At 41.8% G+C, this 17,325-nt stretch overlaps 1 protein-coding gene across 2 annotated transcripts in view; it reads left to right on the top strand.

The window, feature by feature from the left end:
- The window catches only part of HIC2 (HIC ZBTB transcriptional repressor 2), a 36,099-nt gene extending 19,288 nt beyond the window's left edge, over positions 1 to 16,811 (top strand). For both annotated transcript variants that reach the window (XM_088477945.1, XM_088477946.1), the window contains exon 2: positions 13,802 to 16,811. In XM_088477945.1, the coding sequence (XP_088334071.1) occupies positions 13,802 to 15,458 (1,657 nt within the window). In that variant the 3' untranslated portion in view covers positions 15,459 to 16,811. The remainder of the gene's footprint in view (positions 1 to 13,801) is intronic.
- The last annotated feature ends 514 nt before the right edge of the window (positions 16,812 to 17,325 follow it).

The following is a 17,325-nucleotide window of genomic DNA, read 5'->3' on the forward strand; positions in this document are numbered from 1 at the left end:
TTGTGCCCATACGACCGACCTAACCCTCCCCCGGCACCATTGCATCATAACTTATTTTAACGAGCAGGCAAGTGTGCCTGGTGCTGGCTCTGCTGCCTGAAGGAGGAGCTGCAGCGGAAGCACGCAGCCTCTCCCAGGCAGACTTCTTCCCATTCTCTCTCCGCCTGACCTAAGAGCTACCGCCTGCGCCAGGTGAAATGATTCTGTCTCCGCTCACTGTAGGTGTGTATGGGGGGTGACGGCTAAGCTGCCGCTCGGGGGAGGGCTCACCGCAGGGGTGTTTGTGTGGTGGCGGGGATTTGCTAGCTGCAGGTTTGTTTGTGTGTGTGTGTGCTGAGAGACAACGCGGGGGGAGCTGATCGCATGACTGAGAGACGACACAGGGCAGGAGGTGATGATGTGCTGAGATACGACGCGGTTGGGGGGGGAGGTGATGGTGTGCTGAGACAACGCGGGGGAGGTGATGATGTGCTGAGATACGACGCGGGGGGGAGGTGATGGTGTGCTGAGAGACGACACAGAGGGGAGGTTATAGTGTGCTGAGAGACGATGTGGTGGGGAGATGATGGTGTGGTTAAGAGACGATGCAGTGAGATGATGGTGTGGCTGAGATGCGCAGGGGGAAGGAAGTTACACACGGGGCATGAGTCTGACATCTTCCGGATGATGTGACCTACATGAATATTGAACAGCGACTGAAGACGCCGTCGTCCCAGGAAGGATACATTTCTTCAGAGGTTCCACATTGTGAGAACCACCATATAGTTAAAGTGCATATGGAATGGAAAGGAATGTTCGCAGTGTGACGAGAAATGGGTGGCGTGTCATGTTAACACGTCACACTTTCAGTAGCCACGCCCATTCCAGTATGTGACCATATCCATTTTTTGCCAGGTGTGCAAAATATATTGTACTATATGGGGGGGGCGGCACTGCCCTGGGCTCCAAAGACACCAGTTAAGCCACTGGTCTACAGCTTGTCCAGAGAAGGAAAGATTAGCACTACCATCAGTCCTGTGTCATGCCAGCAGTAAAGCATCCTGAGACCATTCATGTGTGGGTGGGGTTGCTTCTCAGTCAAGGGAGTGGGCTCACTCACAATTTTGCCTAAGTTACACAGCCATGAATAAAGAATGGTACCAAAACATCCTCCATGAGCAACTTCTCCCAACCATCCAAGAACAGTTTGTTGAAGCACAATGCCTTTTCCAGCATAATGAAGCACCTTGCAATAAGGCAAAAGTGATAACTAAGTGGCTCGGGGAACAAATCATTGAAATTTTGGGTCCATGGCCAGGAAACTCCCCAGACCTTAATCCCATTGAGAACCTGTGGTCAATCCTCAAGAGGCGGGTGGACAAACAAAACCCCACAAATTCTGACAAACCCCAAGCATTGATTAGGCAAGACTAGGCGGCCATCAGTCAGTATGTGGCCCAGAAGTTGACAGCATGCCAGGGCGAATTTGCTTAGGTCTTGAAAAAGAAGGGTCAACACTGCAAATATTGACTATTTGCATAAACTTGATATAATTGACAATAAAAGCCTTTGACACTTATGAAATGCTTGTACTTTTACTTCAGTATACCATAGTAACATCTGACAAAAAGGTCTAAAAACACCGAAGCAGCAAACTTTGTGTAAACCAATACTTGTGTCATTCTCAAAACTTTTGGCCATGGCTGTAGATAATGAAGGGGCATATTCAGTTCCAGGCGAAAAGTCCCATACTTTTCGCATGCCGGTCTTTTCGCTTACATCGCTGGTTTCGATGCGAAAAAGTATCGCACGTGTGCCCGCTTATCCCCATATTCAATTAAAAATCGGCGAAAACCGGACCTGGCAAATCTCTAACATGCGAAAAGTACTGTCAGATTTGGGGAAATCAGCTTGACACCCCCCAAAAGATGCACTAACATTGGGGATCACTCTAGCGACCCCCAAAAATAGCCCTGCTGAAGGTATTTGGGGTACTTAAATGCTCTCAATAGCTATTTAGCGTCTTTGCAAAAGTGTTGGAGAATAGCATTTTGCAGGGTGTTTTTTGTGAAAATAAGTAGTTCCTGCAAATTTGGGGTACCTGAAAATGGGTGCTAGCATATTTTTAAATTGCAAAAGTGAAGTTTTAAAAATCGTAAAAAATCCACCTGCCACAAGAACCTGCAATCTTAAAAACACCTGGGGCATACTTGGGACCCCCCTGGAGTCTATTTAGCTATTTTTTAAAATTTTGGCCTGCAAAATGAAAGTACTTTTTTGGGGTGAAGAATTTTTGACTCCTCACTTTTTTTTTTATTTATTTATTTTTTTTAAACGCAGTTCACCTTTTTGGGGTACTGGCCCAAGGGTGCAGGGGGGGTCCCGCAGCTTTGCACCCCAAAACCCCAATTCTTCACTTTTTTCTTTTTTTTTTTTTTGACACCTATTCATAGGCGAAGCTTTATCGTAGGACCCATTGCATTGAGTTTCCGCACTGGCGAAAAGTCTTTGGAATTTAATATGGAGGAAACTTTTCGCAAGGCAAAATTACGTCACGATACTTTTTCGCAGAAACACACTTTTCGCACCTAATTGAATACGGCCCTATGTATTTTAATGGTGGCTTTCCTGGTTTTGAGCAGAGAATAGAGTGAGGTTTACCAAGGTGATACCAAAAATCTACCTTTTGAATGAAATTATAGATTGTAAGCTTGCGAGCAGGGCCCTCTTACTTGTATGTATGTATGTATGTATGTCTTTTACAACCCAGTAAAATGTTAATGTTGATTCAAATTGTAAAGCGCAATGGAATTTGCTGCACGATATAAGAAACTGTTAATAAATGTGTGCGTGCCTAATCTAGCCAAACTTTCTGCTCTTGCTAACAAGGTGTAGTGGTGTAGGTAGAAATCCCATTGTTCTAGTAAAGATGTGATCTTTTAGCTTCAAAGCATTTGAATTGAAAATAGGCCTTGTCATATTTGGCTTAGGTCGGTATACACTATGTGATATGATGTTCAATTAGCTGACAAACAACATATCGCATAGTGCATCAGCGAGTGTGTGCAGACGATATATATCTGAACGATGTTGCTCAGTCTGTTTTGCAGCACAGCCGATGCTGTGACATATCTGCACATCTGACTGTGTACAGGCACATTGCTGACTGCCCATACACTTGCTGCAGGAACTGGGCACAGACACATTGAACGGCAGATTGGTAAATGTATTGGATTCCCAATCTGCCGCTCGGTCTGAGTTGATGGATATGGCTCCAATGTGTGTACCCACCTTAAAAGTAAATTATGCTGGTAACTGTTCATTTTGTCTATTTTAAAAGCTCTTCCCATAAAAATTTACTGTATATATTCTATAATGTCCTTTTTGAATGCAAGTTTTTACGAGCAGGGCCCCCTACTCTCTTCTGCTTCTCCTTACTGTACTTTCATCTACTTCTTACTCCCCACTAGGGCACTAACACTTGGTTGCTTTGCTCTGTTTCTTATCTGAGTGTTATGTAGCAATGTATATTATCCTAGTCCTGTATTGTACTGTACTGTAATGGTGCATACACACTGTCAGATTTGTTGTCATATATGAACGATAATGATTTTAAAAATCGTTCATATCTGAAAGAAAATCTGACATGTGGGCCTGCAGCGCTGAACCTTGCGCATTCCCACATGTCGGATAACGATATCTGACATCCGATGTGTTTGCAGTCAGATTTCGACCATTTCATTCATTTTAATACTGTCTGAAATCGTTGGTAAAATCATTCAATTGTTCATCTGACAGATCTGACTGTGTGTAGACACCAATAGTCACTGGTCAACCTATTTATGTGCTTTTGTAAGGCATACTTGTGGCGCCATATAAATGATGATGATGATAATGGCATAACATTGTTCAAGAGGTTGCCCATCAACACTGGTATTATTATATTAATATACACTTATTCAATTTCATGTCGACACAAATACTAATCTATTTTGTAGAAAACCTTTTAATCTTATAAACAAGGAGAGGCACTTTAATTTTATCTGCTTTGCCCTTGCAGCTTCCCCTCCCCCCCAGTTCTTGGTATTCACTGTGCCTCTGTTTAAAAGTCATATAGAGTTGGCAAACAGTTTACTGGGAAGGTCCTGAGATGGTGCCTGGGGCTGGTCTGCATTCCACAGAGCCTGAGACGCCTGCTGGGCAAGTTAGAGGGTGAGAGGTGGTGGTTAGGGGGAGGGGATACGTTTTACAGATACAAAGCAATGCTCCTAGATACCCACCTGGACACCTTTGTGTAAAGCCTCTGTGTAATTGCCTCTGTGGCATAGATTTAACTCCAGATAGACTGAAACCCAACACTTGAAATTCTAATAGTGACTTCCTAGTACAGTCGTTATTTGACATGTGGTGGTTTTTTTTCTCTTTGCTTCAGACTACGCTAAAGCAAGAGAAAACTGTAAGCTCTTCAGGGCAATCTGCTTTTTTTTTTTTTGTAATGTGGTTATTGAACTGCTATTCGAGTGAATCGAATACTTATGTTTAATTTTTCCCCTTATGTTCCTTTTTATAACTATTAATAATGCACTGAAACATTTTAAAAGTTGTTGTTGTTAACAGGCTTTTACGAAGATCAAACACCTAGCCTTTTGTACCATGTAACATACACTAGCTTGTTTAATTGGGTGTAAGTTTCTGTGTGTGGTTACACATGCTCAACTGTACAAAGATCATTTTTACTAGGACCAGATGAGTATATCCTCTGCATGAGATAGTGGTCAGGAGAGTTAACAGGTGCTGTTTAGACCAGTACATGGCAGTCCTTACTTTTTCTGCGCTCTATAAATCACCTAAAATTCTTCCTGGACCCCCAGATTTTTTTATTCCATGTCTGACTAAGATATATGGGGAATTAGAGAATTATTTAGATATTATCCGTTAATACTCATCCCTCTCACCTGCATTCTGAGCCCATATTGATAGATTAGAGGCGCACCTTGTGCCCGAGGGCAATACTACCCCCACCTCCTCCGTTCTGTGAACTGCCTGCCAGGGTGTGCCTGGAATGGAGATTAACTACTTTATTGCCAGAATACTTGTTTCTATCTCTTTCTAACAAATAAAGCAGAACCACCGTGCTCCTGTAAACGTGACGTTTTTTTTGTTTTTTTTATTTTCACTAAAATGAGCAGGTAAAATGTGACTAGAAAAAGGCACCTTTTCTGCATACATGCTTTTATCAAGAAATCGAAGCTGTGATCTGCCTTCATGATCAAAACCAATACCTGTTGCTGGTTATGTACAATTGGGTAATGCTGATATTATCCAAGCGCACTGTTGTCTATTGTCCAATATAATAAATTCTGATTTAGGTCTGGAAGGTACAGTGAAGGTAAAGTTTAAATGCTGATACACGTACTTGTGTTGCAACTGATATAGGGTGGAAAGCAATGAGAAAATAAGCTTTATCCATTTGTATTTGTTTTATACCTGAAAAAAATATATTTTTTCCCCCCAATATGTTACAAAGAACATTACTTTTTATTGAATAACCATTGCTTCATCTGCAATTACAAATAATGCTTTAAGTAGGCAACTCCACAGTAAATGAAGAGCGTAGAGGGAAATGTAGTGTTCGGCTTTACTACTTACCCAGTATTCCAAAATATAATCTCTAATGTGCGTTATATTTACATATTGTAGATACATTTGTAATCCTAAAAATAAATCTAAGTTTTAAATCTGTTTAATATGTTACAAGAAAATAAAGATGCATTGAATTGTCTGACACATGACAAACTAAGCTGGAAGGTCAACCGTGTATAGTCCTGGAGAAGTCGAATGCTTTGTACACACTATGCAATATGTTGCTCGTACAGCCGATAAGTGACCTCTCGCGAAGTGCATACATACGATAGGTCTGTGAACGATGTCATTCACAGACATATCAGGTTGGCCCTGCATCACTGCCGATATAACTGCATCACTGCCCGCCCAGTTGTGATGTCTGGCCAGACAAATGAGTGGCCGATTGGTAAGTGTGTGTATAGCTGAGTCGGTGGGATGGCCAGTCTGGTAAGTTTGTATGCTGCTTTTAAGAGGCCTTAAACCTATGGCCTGCCTCTCCAGGAACCCATACCCTAATTTTGCTACACTACAACTGGGACCACAAGCTGTGGAAGGTTGGATGGTGTGCTCCACCCCCTGTTATCTCTGGTTTGAGAAAAGACCTACTTCTCTTCCACATTTAATTACCCCCTCCTCCCCCTTACTATCCTTCAACTGCTACAGCTACAATGGTCAAGTCATGGCAGTTCTGTGGCCAGACAGTTGAGCTGGGTGCACGATTACAAGTGTTTTTACACTTACCACTCATCAGATAGGATGATGGGTCGTCGACCTAGTGTGTTCCCAGCTTTACAGTTATGTCCTATTCTTCAGCTGCTGCTAATAGGTACGAGGGCATCTGTTTGCATATGCACCTGGCACTTCTCTTTTTATTCTTGAAACCCTCATGGTTAAAATCTTTTTTTTATTAATAGAATAATTTTACTGTACCCCCTCCATGGTCTACGGGAAAAATTGCTTGCATTGACAGACTATTACCTTGATCAACAACCACCACTATCAATGATCTTGATGAGATTAGTTGCCTCTTGTAATTTCCTTGAACTAATGGGTCTTTCGCTGCTCTGTCATTATGCAACTGTACTGCGCAATGGCAATTAGCTGCTTCCATATTCCAGTTATGTCACTGGGTTGGGGGGAGATCCCAAAGTAACATAATCAATAGGATCATAGGTATTTGGCATCAGGGCTGACAACCTTGAACACCAGACATGGAGAACACTAATACCGCAGCCAGGCTAAACTGTACCCTGATTGCATTCTTACAACAGGATGTACTCTGTTTGCCATTTTCTTCACAGGCGAAGAGGCTTTATCTCTGCCATCAGTAATAGAACCCTCATTCCCTGTTCACTACTGAGGCACTCAGAGAAAAGTACAGACTTTTCTGACAACATAGCACAGATGTTCAATGATCTCCTTTTATATCATTAAATAGGAGCGTTTTAAGCAGTTTAATCGGCTAGCCTTCCTGGATACACACCTATACAATCATCGGGCCAATCGCCTGATATAGTCTGATCGGCCCGATTTTAATTGTATAGGTGTGTATCCAGGAAGGCTAGCCGATTAAACTGCTTAAAATGCTCCTGCAAATGGTCAGATCAGGAAGTCACAACTTATGTGCAGTTTAAGCCGGGTACAGATAATGCCGATCACTTGGCAGATCAGATAAACACTCCGATCTCTCATACACATCGAGCTATTTCTAGCTCAATGTGCATGTTCTTCAATGGATCTGGGAGGTTGGGCATCTTAAATATTAAACAGCACATAAGATTTGTTCTCCTGTTTGCAAGAGCGATTTAAGCTGGTTATTGGCTAATGCTCCTGCATACACACCTATACAGTTATCGGGTGATCAGCCTGATGATTGTATAGGTGTGTGCCCAGCTTAAATATTTAAGATGCCTGACCTCCTGATCCATTGAAGAACGTACAGCGGGAGCTAGAAATAGATCAGTGTGTGCGGGGTACACACTGATCGAATATTTGCTCTGAGGATCGGAGCTTTTATCTGATCTGCTGAGTGATCGGCATTATGTTTACCCAGCTTAAGTATCCACAATACACTGGTACTGATCATGTGTACTATTGTACAGTGTACTGTACTATTCATTCTTATCAACCATAGAATAGGGTGTACCCTGGCCCTATAAGTCTTCTAATAACAACTTTTTAGAAAAAGTGCTGCATATGTCTTTATCCCGAAGTTGAGAATACCTTTTCAAAATCTGTTCCTAAAACCAAGCATAAAACAGTAAAAATATTAAAATATGTATCACAAGTAATAAAAAACAAAATATTTTATGCAGAACCAGGTGGGGTATGAGATGCCCACATGCACTTTACGCACGTGTACTCGCTGCACTATACCGCCATCCCTATGCAAACTGGCAACATCGCAACTCCAGCTAAATGAAACAGGAATTTGCGCACTATATTTTTTAAAAAGTTTTAAAGGAGTTTAAATCTTGCTGGGGTGTCACAGCGCACCTAGTTCACTTACGGTTAACATTATTATAAGCTAACTTTTACAAATCTGCGATTTGATACAGTATGGTACACCTCATTTTGAGTACTTTATATTTTGATATAGTTAGGCTACCACACAAACACACAATATCTGACAACTGTCATTTATTGACACAATAATAATAATAATACATATTTTATTATTTTTATTTTCAAACTTATAAAAAAAAAGATAATACAGGTGCTTGATCCTTCTCTCCCTCTCCCCAAACAGAATTTATTACCCACAAGTGTTACATCACAGTGCAGTCAATGTTTCGGCCAAAGTCTGGCCTTCTTCGGGACACTGTCCACACCAAACAGGAATCAGTTAAACCTCCCCTTAGGCACTTACCCTCCTCTTATACCGGTGCCCATCAGGCAATCAGTAAAAAACCGCATGGCCTGCCATCGGAAGTGACATCACTGGCAAGCACTTCCTGTTTTCAGACGTGGAAGTGACCCGCAATTAGTTATATTCTGGTTTATGTGGCCTTGTAATGCCCAGTAAGGTTGCACAGCAAGAAGTAGCTTGGCCACCTGTTGCACCTCATATTGTGCATATAATTGCGATGTAAGTACAGGCATCTGCGTGACTTGTATGTTTGTGTGTGTCTATGTATATAAATGTGTACGCACACACACTGATCAGCCATTACATAAAAACCACCTGCTTAATATTGTGTAGGTCCCCATCGAGGCATGATCTCTACAATACTGGAAGTGTCCTGTGCTATCTGGCACCTAGACATTAGCAGCAGATCATTTAAGTCCTGTAAAGCTAGGTACACACATATGTAATTATCGGGCCGATCTCTGATATTTGCTGATCTGGCCGGTAAAAAGGTGCCTACACACTAGACTATATTTTGCACGATTTGGCCGATTCCGACGCAACGATAACTATGCACGGTCCCCCGGGTCGTTTGTCATATCCTCAGAATTTCCCTACATGCAGTCAGATCTTTTTTATTTATTTTTTACACTTTAATACATTTTTAAACACTGCTCTCTGTGCATGCATCTGTGGCTGTGTCTAGATAGTACAGCCCGTTATTTAAATTTGGGCAGATCTCTTAAGACCGTCAGGGATTTTGGACTGCAAACGATATATTGTGCACGACCTAACCATTTGGAAATGGTTAATGGCGCAAGATATATTGTTAGGTCGTATGTCACATTTCGCTGTTTTATACTCTATCGTATGTCCGGGAGTGCCGAGGACATTGCATCGTTTGTGAGTCATCTAGTGTGTAGGCACCTTAATGTGGTTGTTCTTGTACAGTGGTTTTGTTACTTCAGTCATCCAGATCTGTACTAATACATGAATATAACAGAATGAGAAATGTAAGACTCCGGTATAATACCATTAATCTGAACTGTCAAATAGGATGGTAATTTGGGTATTCAAATATATATACGTATATTTTTGAGAGCTATTTTTTTTTTATTTGAACAGCGGCTTGGTTCCTACAGTTAGGAACTGGTCAATTATTAAGAAATGCTAGTGTAACATATTGCTTGGCTGTGTTACCTCAAAGTCCCCCCTCCTGTCCTGCTATAGGATCAGTCCTCTGCTTCCTGCTGAGCCTGGCAGCCTGCACTTCTGTGCGCAGCACACATTTTCCAGAGTCTGTGTGGTCTCTTTTGTCCAGTCTCCTTGCTACGCAGTGCCCGCCTGTGCCAGCTGCCTTTCTGAGGAAGGGGAAAAGAAAAGGTGGTGGTTTATTTTCCACTTCTCTCTTCTGCGTGTCCTTTTCACTCTTCCACACTTTCAAAAAAAGAAAAAAGAACCATAAACCAGCAAATTGGTTGTGTATTTTATTTTGTATGTTTTCATTTGAGCTCCTTCCTTTCAAATATATGCCACCCTCCCAAACCCACAGACAAACCTGAATGTACCCCACTCCAGCCTTTCCTCCACCTCCCCCCACTCCCCTCCTGACCACCACCACCAAAAAAAGAAAACCTAGATAAATCTGGAGAGGAGGGAGGAGATGTGTCCCTCCACCTCATACAAACAAAATGGGAAGCAGCACTTGAATGGACAATGGAGCATATGGCAGAAGGCTGCATATTGGGCTTTATTAGCTGAACAGTGTAAGGTGCAGCATGATATTCAGTTGATCTGATACTTAAATGATTTCACTGCATGGATTAGTCTATGTGCTGGTTACTGTATAAGGGAGATGTCCTCTTGCTTTATGTACCTTTCCTGTGTGAGTCCCTTTTACTAACCTGCTGCATGCACCTTGTGGCTACTTTCATTTTATTCATTGCATCCATGATCACGTTAAGACTGTCCAACTGCTGCCTCTTATTTCCATGGACATGTCCTCCCGACACAGTTTATAACACCTAATACCCTCACCATGAATGCAAATGATCTGAGATACATCAATGTTCTCTCTCTCTCGCTGTTTATTACCAGTTATTTATATAGCGCACACGCATTCCGCAGCGCTTTACAGAGAATATTTGTCCATTCACATCAGTCCAGTGGAGCTTACAATCTATATTCCCTACCACTTGTACACGCACACACTTACACACTAGGGAGTAAGCACAGGGAGAATATACAAACTCCACACAGTGCCGTAGCAGGAATCCAACCCACGACCTCAGTGCTGTGAGGCAGTACTGCGAACCATTACACCGTCTGTGCTGTGCAGTAATATGATACACTGCTTTCAATGCTGCAGTTATTTATGTGACCTAGAAGCTTGTTTTGTGACCTAGGTGATTTGGGAGCTGTAGATCCCCCCCCCCCCCCCCCCCAAAAAAAAAAAAAAAACCTGGGCCCTATTTTATCTTTTATTTTATTTTTTCCTTAGTAGATAGTTTTAAACAGTGATTTTGTTTCAAATCATTTTTTTTTTTTTTTTGCAGCATAAAGTCTCTCAGGGATTGTAACATGTAAACAGCTGACTTGTTGGCTTTTGTAATGAGACTGTTCAGTGAGCAGTAGTTCTCTCCCTGTAGATCCACATAGTTTGTTTCTGCTAAAGACATCGTCAGGTTATAACCACTGCTTCATTCTCTCTGCCTGCCTGTGATCTGTTTGGCTTTTCTCTCTAGCTTTCATTTCCACCTTTTTAGTCTGTTGTCTTCCCCATGTGTTCTACATTTCCAGAAACTGCTTTTGAGATTCAGTTGATCTATTTCTCTGTATACTATTTCTGTCCTATACTTTCTCCGTCTCCACTCTCCTCAGTTCTGTCTCTTGCTTGCTCCCTCTCTCTCTGGGCCCCGCAGGCAAGCCTTTGCATATGGTTTAAATTGACTGCGAACCTTGTCAGCTGAACTTTGCTTGACTCTAAGTAGTTTTTGCTGTAGCTTGGGCCGTGTTTGTGCATTTCTGACTTATGTGGCTTGCAGTATAAAAGCACAGTTTCCTCCTCCTTGTTCTTTGCATTGCTTGTGATAATGCAGAACACATTGTAGTGTGAGGCAGTGTATCCAGCCAGGATTGTGTTAGAACTATGCAGCACACACTGGAACACATTGTGGAATCATGGAAGAAAGGGGGTGGCTTTTTAGTAAATTACTTCCACAGATAAATGCACCATTGATTACGTTTTTATCTCCTGCATTTGTATGAAGGTGTTTGCAGAACATGTGTGCCCTAGGTCCATGGCAGGTCTCTAGCCGTTTGTCATCCTTAATTATCATTCACATAGGTAATGGTCTCTGCTGCTAATGATTTGCAGCAAAAGGGTTAATTTGCTGTGGCAGCAGATCTTTGACTTAAATCAAGTTGGAATCATGTAGGTCACATTCAAAGTGATAGTGGGAATGGAAACGAACAAATGTAATTCTCATTATAAATCTGGAAGGTGCTGTAAATGACAAGGAAATCGCACATTGATCAAGCAGTATATTAGACAATGTAGTAACCATTAAAATTTACCTTTTTTTGAAAACTAGTTTGAATATAAGCCTATCCAGGGTAACCTGAACACGCTGCTAGTGGGGAACAATGATCCCCACTGTTCTTTTCTCACCCTCTATGAAATTGTCTAATAAACCACCTGATCCATATGTAGTTTCATTGTCCTTCACAGCGCTTTCCAGGTTTGTGCTGCATGTACCTCTAGTCGCCTGTGTGGGCATGTTACTGAGGAGCCCGGGGATGCCACTGCAGCTGGATCACTATTGTCCTGGTGCCTGACGTTTTTGCTTTTTTGTTATGAAGATGATATATTTTTTTATAAACTGTAATTTTGTTGTTGGTGTAGTTTTTTTTTAATTTTAATACCAGGGCTGTATCTGCTGGTTGGCGTGAAATACTCTATTGCTTGAAGTTGAATTATTCACTAGTTGGTTATTCTTCTGTTTTTAATATATTTTCTTAAACAGTGTGGGCATATTTTTATGTCTTGCATGGGATTTTAGTCACCATGATAAAACTTTTTTTTTTTTTTCTGACACCTTTCGTTAAAACACACTGGGATTCTTTGGACACTACTAGAATACAGTATTACTCTTAATTTGCATAGTACAGCCACTAGCTTTAGGTATTAAATATTATCATGGACTTGCGTTAAAAATAAAAATTGCATTTCTGAGAAAGTTAAAAATGTTTGATTACCCTGTAATGTATTGTTAAATCAGAAATTTATATTTCAGGCAGGGTAATATCAAACGTACTTGAGAGTGATTGGTCCATATCCAATTAGCTGCGATAATGTGAGAACTTTAACGTGTGAAGTTTTCGCAGACTTCGGGGTTTTCGGTGTGATAATTTCACGTCCTTTGCCTATGCGCACTCCCATTTTTCGCACTATCCAAAAGACTCAATGCGGCATTCGCCCCGAAAACTGTCCGTGTTGTAACTGCCGAAAAGTACAGCAGAAAATGGGGAAATCTGTCAGTAGCCTATAAAAGGGCAAACTGACATAGGGCCACTAATATACTTCTATATTGTTTTCCTAATACAAGTATTTTGAGTCAAATGGCTGCTATATGCATTTTGCTATAACAGTGGAAAGATGACAGCAAGTTGTTTTTTTTTGGCCAAAATAAATGCTGTATTTGAATTGGGGGTACATTAAAATGGGTGTAAGTATATTGTCGTGTAATTTTAGGGCAATTTTTAAAAATGTTAGAAATACACTGCTACCTGCAATGTTTACAACACGTCTCATACTTACAGCCCCCCAAAATACCTATCCACTACTAAAAAAAACATTTTCCGACACTTTTTTTTTTTTTACTTTTTCACCCAAACAATGACATGTCATTATTGGCCAAATAAAGCTGATTGAAAAATAATTTTTGCCTACTTTGTAATTAGGGGAGTGTCCAAGGGATTCTGAACCAAAGCCCAGCATTTTTAGCCAAAAATAGGGGTTTTGCACAACTTTTCACCTGCTGAGATGGTGAAAAGTTTTAGCTGCTTTTTGTCTATGGAGAATTCGCACGTGCAAAAACCGTGACAATAGGATTGCACAATACGCATTTTCTAAGAGAAGTTGGCATCTGTGAAAACTTTTCACACAAACGCGGCTTATCGCTTCTAATTGGATATGACCCATTAACTGAAATATAGTCAAGTTCAAATCTATTATTTACAAACCTATTCAATACTTTTTGCTCATTATTAATCATTCCCTTTTAATGGAATTTGATAACTTTGCAGTTGATGAGTGTAACTTTGCTAATTTATGTTTATTTTCCACAGGCAGAGCACATTGAATGAAAAGGGGGAAATGGATCTGCCAAACCATGCCAAACAACTGCTGCTTCAGCTGAATCAGCAACGAGCCAAAGGTTTCTTATGTGATGTCATCATTGTGGTGGAAAATGCCCTGTTCCGAGCTCACAAGAACATCCTTGCCGCCAGCAGCATGTACTTTAAGTCTCTTGTTCTTCATGACAATTTAATCAATCTCGATACAGATATGGTTAATCCAGCTGTTTTCCGCCAGATTTTGGACTTTATCTACACAGGTAAACTTTTGACATCCGACCAGCCAGGAGAGCAGAACTTTAGCGCTCTTCTCACTGCAGCAAGCTACCTCCAGCTCCATGACTTGGCGACTCTTTGCCGGAAGAAGTTGAAGAGAGCTGGGAAGCCATTTGTTGGAAAGCTTGGAATTCCCAGCATAGGCCGTGTTGGGAGAAGTCACAGGCTCTCCAATCCCCCTCTTGCTCACATGCGATTTTCTGGGTCCTTGGATGGCAACAAAGGCTCCAACTCAAATGAGTTGTCCAAAGCTGCAGGGCAAGAAGAAGATGTGTTTATTAGCAACCCCAAGCAGGAAAATAGCCACCCTTTAAGTCGAGGTACAGGGAGCAATAGCAGCCTCAATAACAGCATTAATGGGAGTGATCATGAGCTAGGTCTTGACCTTTCTAAGAAAAGCCCGTCCCTACCTGCACAAGAAGAGAATGTACAAGCAGACGGTCATACAGGCAGTCCAAAATCTGCCTCGGCATCTCTAGCCAATAGTGCCTCATACGAAGATTCTGCCCTCCAAAAAAGAGACAGCGAACCAATGGAAGTAGAGGAGAACCACTCTGAATCCGGGCCAAAGAAAAATCTCCGCCACAACTCCCGTAAAAAAGAGTGGGATAGGAAAGAGGGGGAAACGTCTCCAAATGAAGGAGAACCTATGCCCAATGGAGTTATTGTTGGGCCTATGTCAAAGGAGAGAAATTCTATTGGAGGCTACACTTCTGAGCAGAGTTTCCAGTGTAAGGAAGAGGTGGAAAATGGCAAAGACAACAGTGAGGAGAGTGGACATAGTGAGAATGAGAGTGAGCATCCTAGTGCCAACTATGTTTACAGACAAGATGGATTTGAGACTGTGCCATTTGGCGACAACCTGTATGTCTGTATCCCCTGTGGAAAGGGGTTTCCTAATTCTGAGCAACTGAATGCCCATGTGGAAACGCACACTGAAGAGGAGCTATATATCAAAGAGGAGGATTCCTACTGTAAGGAAGAAGCAGAGGATCTGTCCACTCCCAACACAACCTTTCCTAATGAATCTCGGCCATTCAAGTGCTCAGTGTGTGAGAGGAGCTACAAAGACCCAGCCACCCTTCGACAGCACGAGAAAACGCACTGGCTGACCCGTCCCTTCCCATGTAATATCTGTGGCAAGATGTTCACACAACGAGGAACCATGACCCGCCATATGAGGAGCCACTTGGGCCTCAAACCCTTTGCTTGTGAAGAATGTGGGATGCGCTTTACCAGGCAATATCGACTGACCGAGCACATGCGTGTCCACTCAGGGGAAAAGCCCTATGAATGTCAGCTCTGCGGGGGGAAATTTACTCAGCAGCGCAATCTGATAAGTCACCTGCGTATGCACACCTCCCCATCCTAAACCAAAGACTCTCGTGACACCCTAAGAATGTGCTTCTCTTGTGCACACAAACACACACAAACCAATTTACCTTCCTGAAGGCTTGCTGCTTTAAGGGTACCTGTTTTCCAGTTATGTTGCATCAAAGATGGTAGAAAGGGGACATAAACTCTCCCCTGAGCTTTAACGAGTAACGAACTGCAACAACATTTCAAGTTATGGTACAGTGGAAGCCTATTACGTGTCACCTCCAATGAATGAAGAGAAAATTAGATCTCCATCATTCTTCACCTCTTTGCCCTCAGGACCAACACAAAGACTTCAAGGGCCCTCTTGCTTAGAATTGGCTGTAATGTTCTGGCATGAAGCTTTTGGAAATTACTATGTTTTGTTCGAGGAGGCACCCTGGTACATACAGCCATGCTTACATTTGGGTTTGAAAGTGTGTTGGGTAGGGGGCTTTTTGGTGTAGGGTTGCTAAAAGTATGATATTAAGTACCCTGCTGCGTCCACACCTTTCTACATCCTGAACCTGTCTACATCTGTCCAGCCTTAAGAGGTGCTGGCCTCCTAGTTGTATCCATGAATGAAAACCAAGGAAACCTCACAACTCCCTCTCCTGGTTACCACTGTGGGCATCTGAATAGCATCATGCCAAGTTGCCCCTTTCTTACACCAATGTATAGATGGCTGAAGGCGCGCTGGCACTTTTCTGGGGCACTTGGTAACCCATGGCTGTGAATTCTTTGCATGTTCCTTCTTGGTATCTTACTTCCTTCTGAAGGCTCTTTTCTCCACAGACTGGAAACTAACTTTTGCCCAACAGTTGCACCCAAGTGAGCCAGTGGGAGGGAGCTCCTCTCTCATGTATTTTTTTTATTTTTTTTTTGCCTCCCTCTTTTCTTTTTATCTTTTTTTGTTTGTTGTTCCTGTCCATAATAGGTACGTGTCTCAGTACTGGGCTGTGGGAGACTTGTTTGAATTACATTTTGAATCTGTGAATTTTTGAACTGGAAGTTTAAGATTAATATTTGGGGTGGTGGGTTAGGATTCTTGCTTTCACTACTCAATTTTACATTATTGAGCTTTCTGTGTAAAGATGAGCTCAGGACCTAAAACATGGTAACTCATTCTCTTCTTCAGAGGGCTCCCAGTTCTTTGTTACAGTGCACAATGTCCTGCTTACATGACTCAAAAAGTGTTAGGAATGGTAGGAGGTTATCAATATCTTCAACCCACACACCTCCAAAAAATAGGATAAGAAAATCTACTTTGATGACAGACTGGCTCCTAGCTCTAGCCTATCTGTAAGAAAAGAGGGTTCTAACCATATTGCTGTTCATGGTGACTTGTCACCGACTCGGTACTCCTGTGCGTGCGTGCGTGTGCTTGTGTGTCTGTCAGCCTGTTTTGGCTGCGTATGTAGTAACGTAAGATGGAAGGATGTGATGAACTGGTCACTTTTGCTACCTCTTGAACTCTTGATAAGTAAGAAGCTTTTGCATAGTTTTTTTTTTTTTTTTTTTTTTTTTTTGATGTAAGTAAATGTATAAAGTTAGAACATTTAAATTAAATGAGAAACATTAAAAACATAAGACTGTCAGGGATTTGCCACCCTCTCCTCTACGTTATGGTTACAAATTGTGATCCCAAAAAAAAATAACAACCCAAAGAAATCCATTCTGAATGAAACCAAAATAATTACCAACCCCTTTCTTCAACACAAAACCAGCGCCTATCGTTCTACTGCTGGGACTACTTATATGGATTGCAGGACATCTACTCTAGTGAGGGAGTTGCAAATGGCACATGGTCGATAATGTGTTTATTGACAAGTAGTCTGTAATATGTCAATGAATAGTTGCTATTGTTGCTATATTCCCCTCTG

This window comes from Taudactylus pleione, unplaced genomic scaffold, assembly GCF_031769625.1.
Source record: "Taudactylus pleione unplaced genomic scaffold, aTauple2 ptg000205l, whole genome shotgun sequence".
NCBI lineage: Eukaryota > Metazoa > Chordata > Amphibia > Anura > Myobatrachidae > Taudactylus > Taudactylus pleione.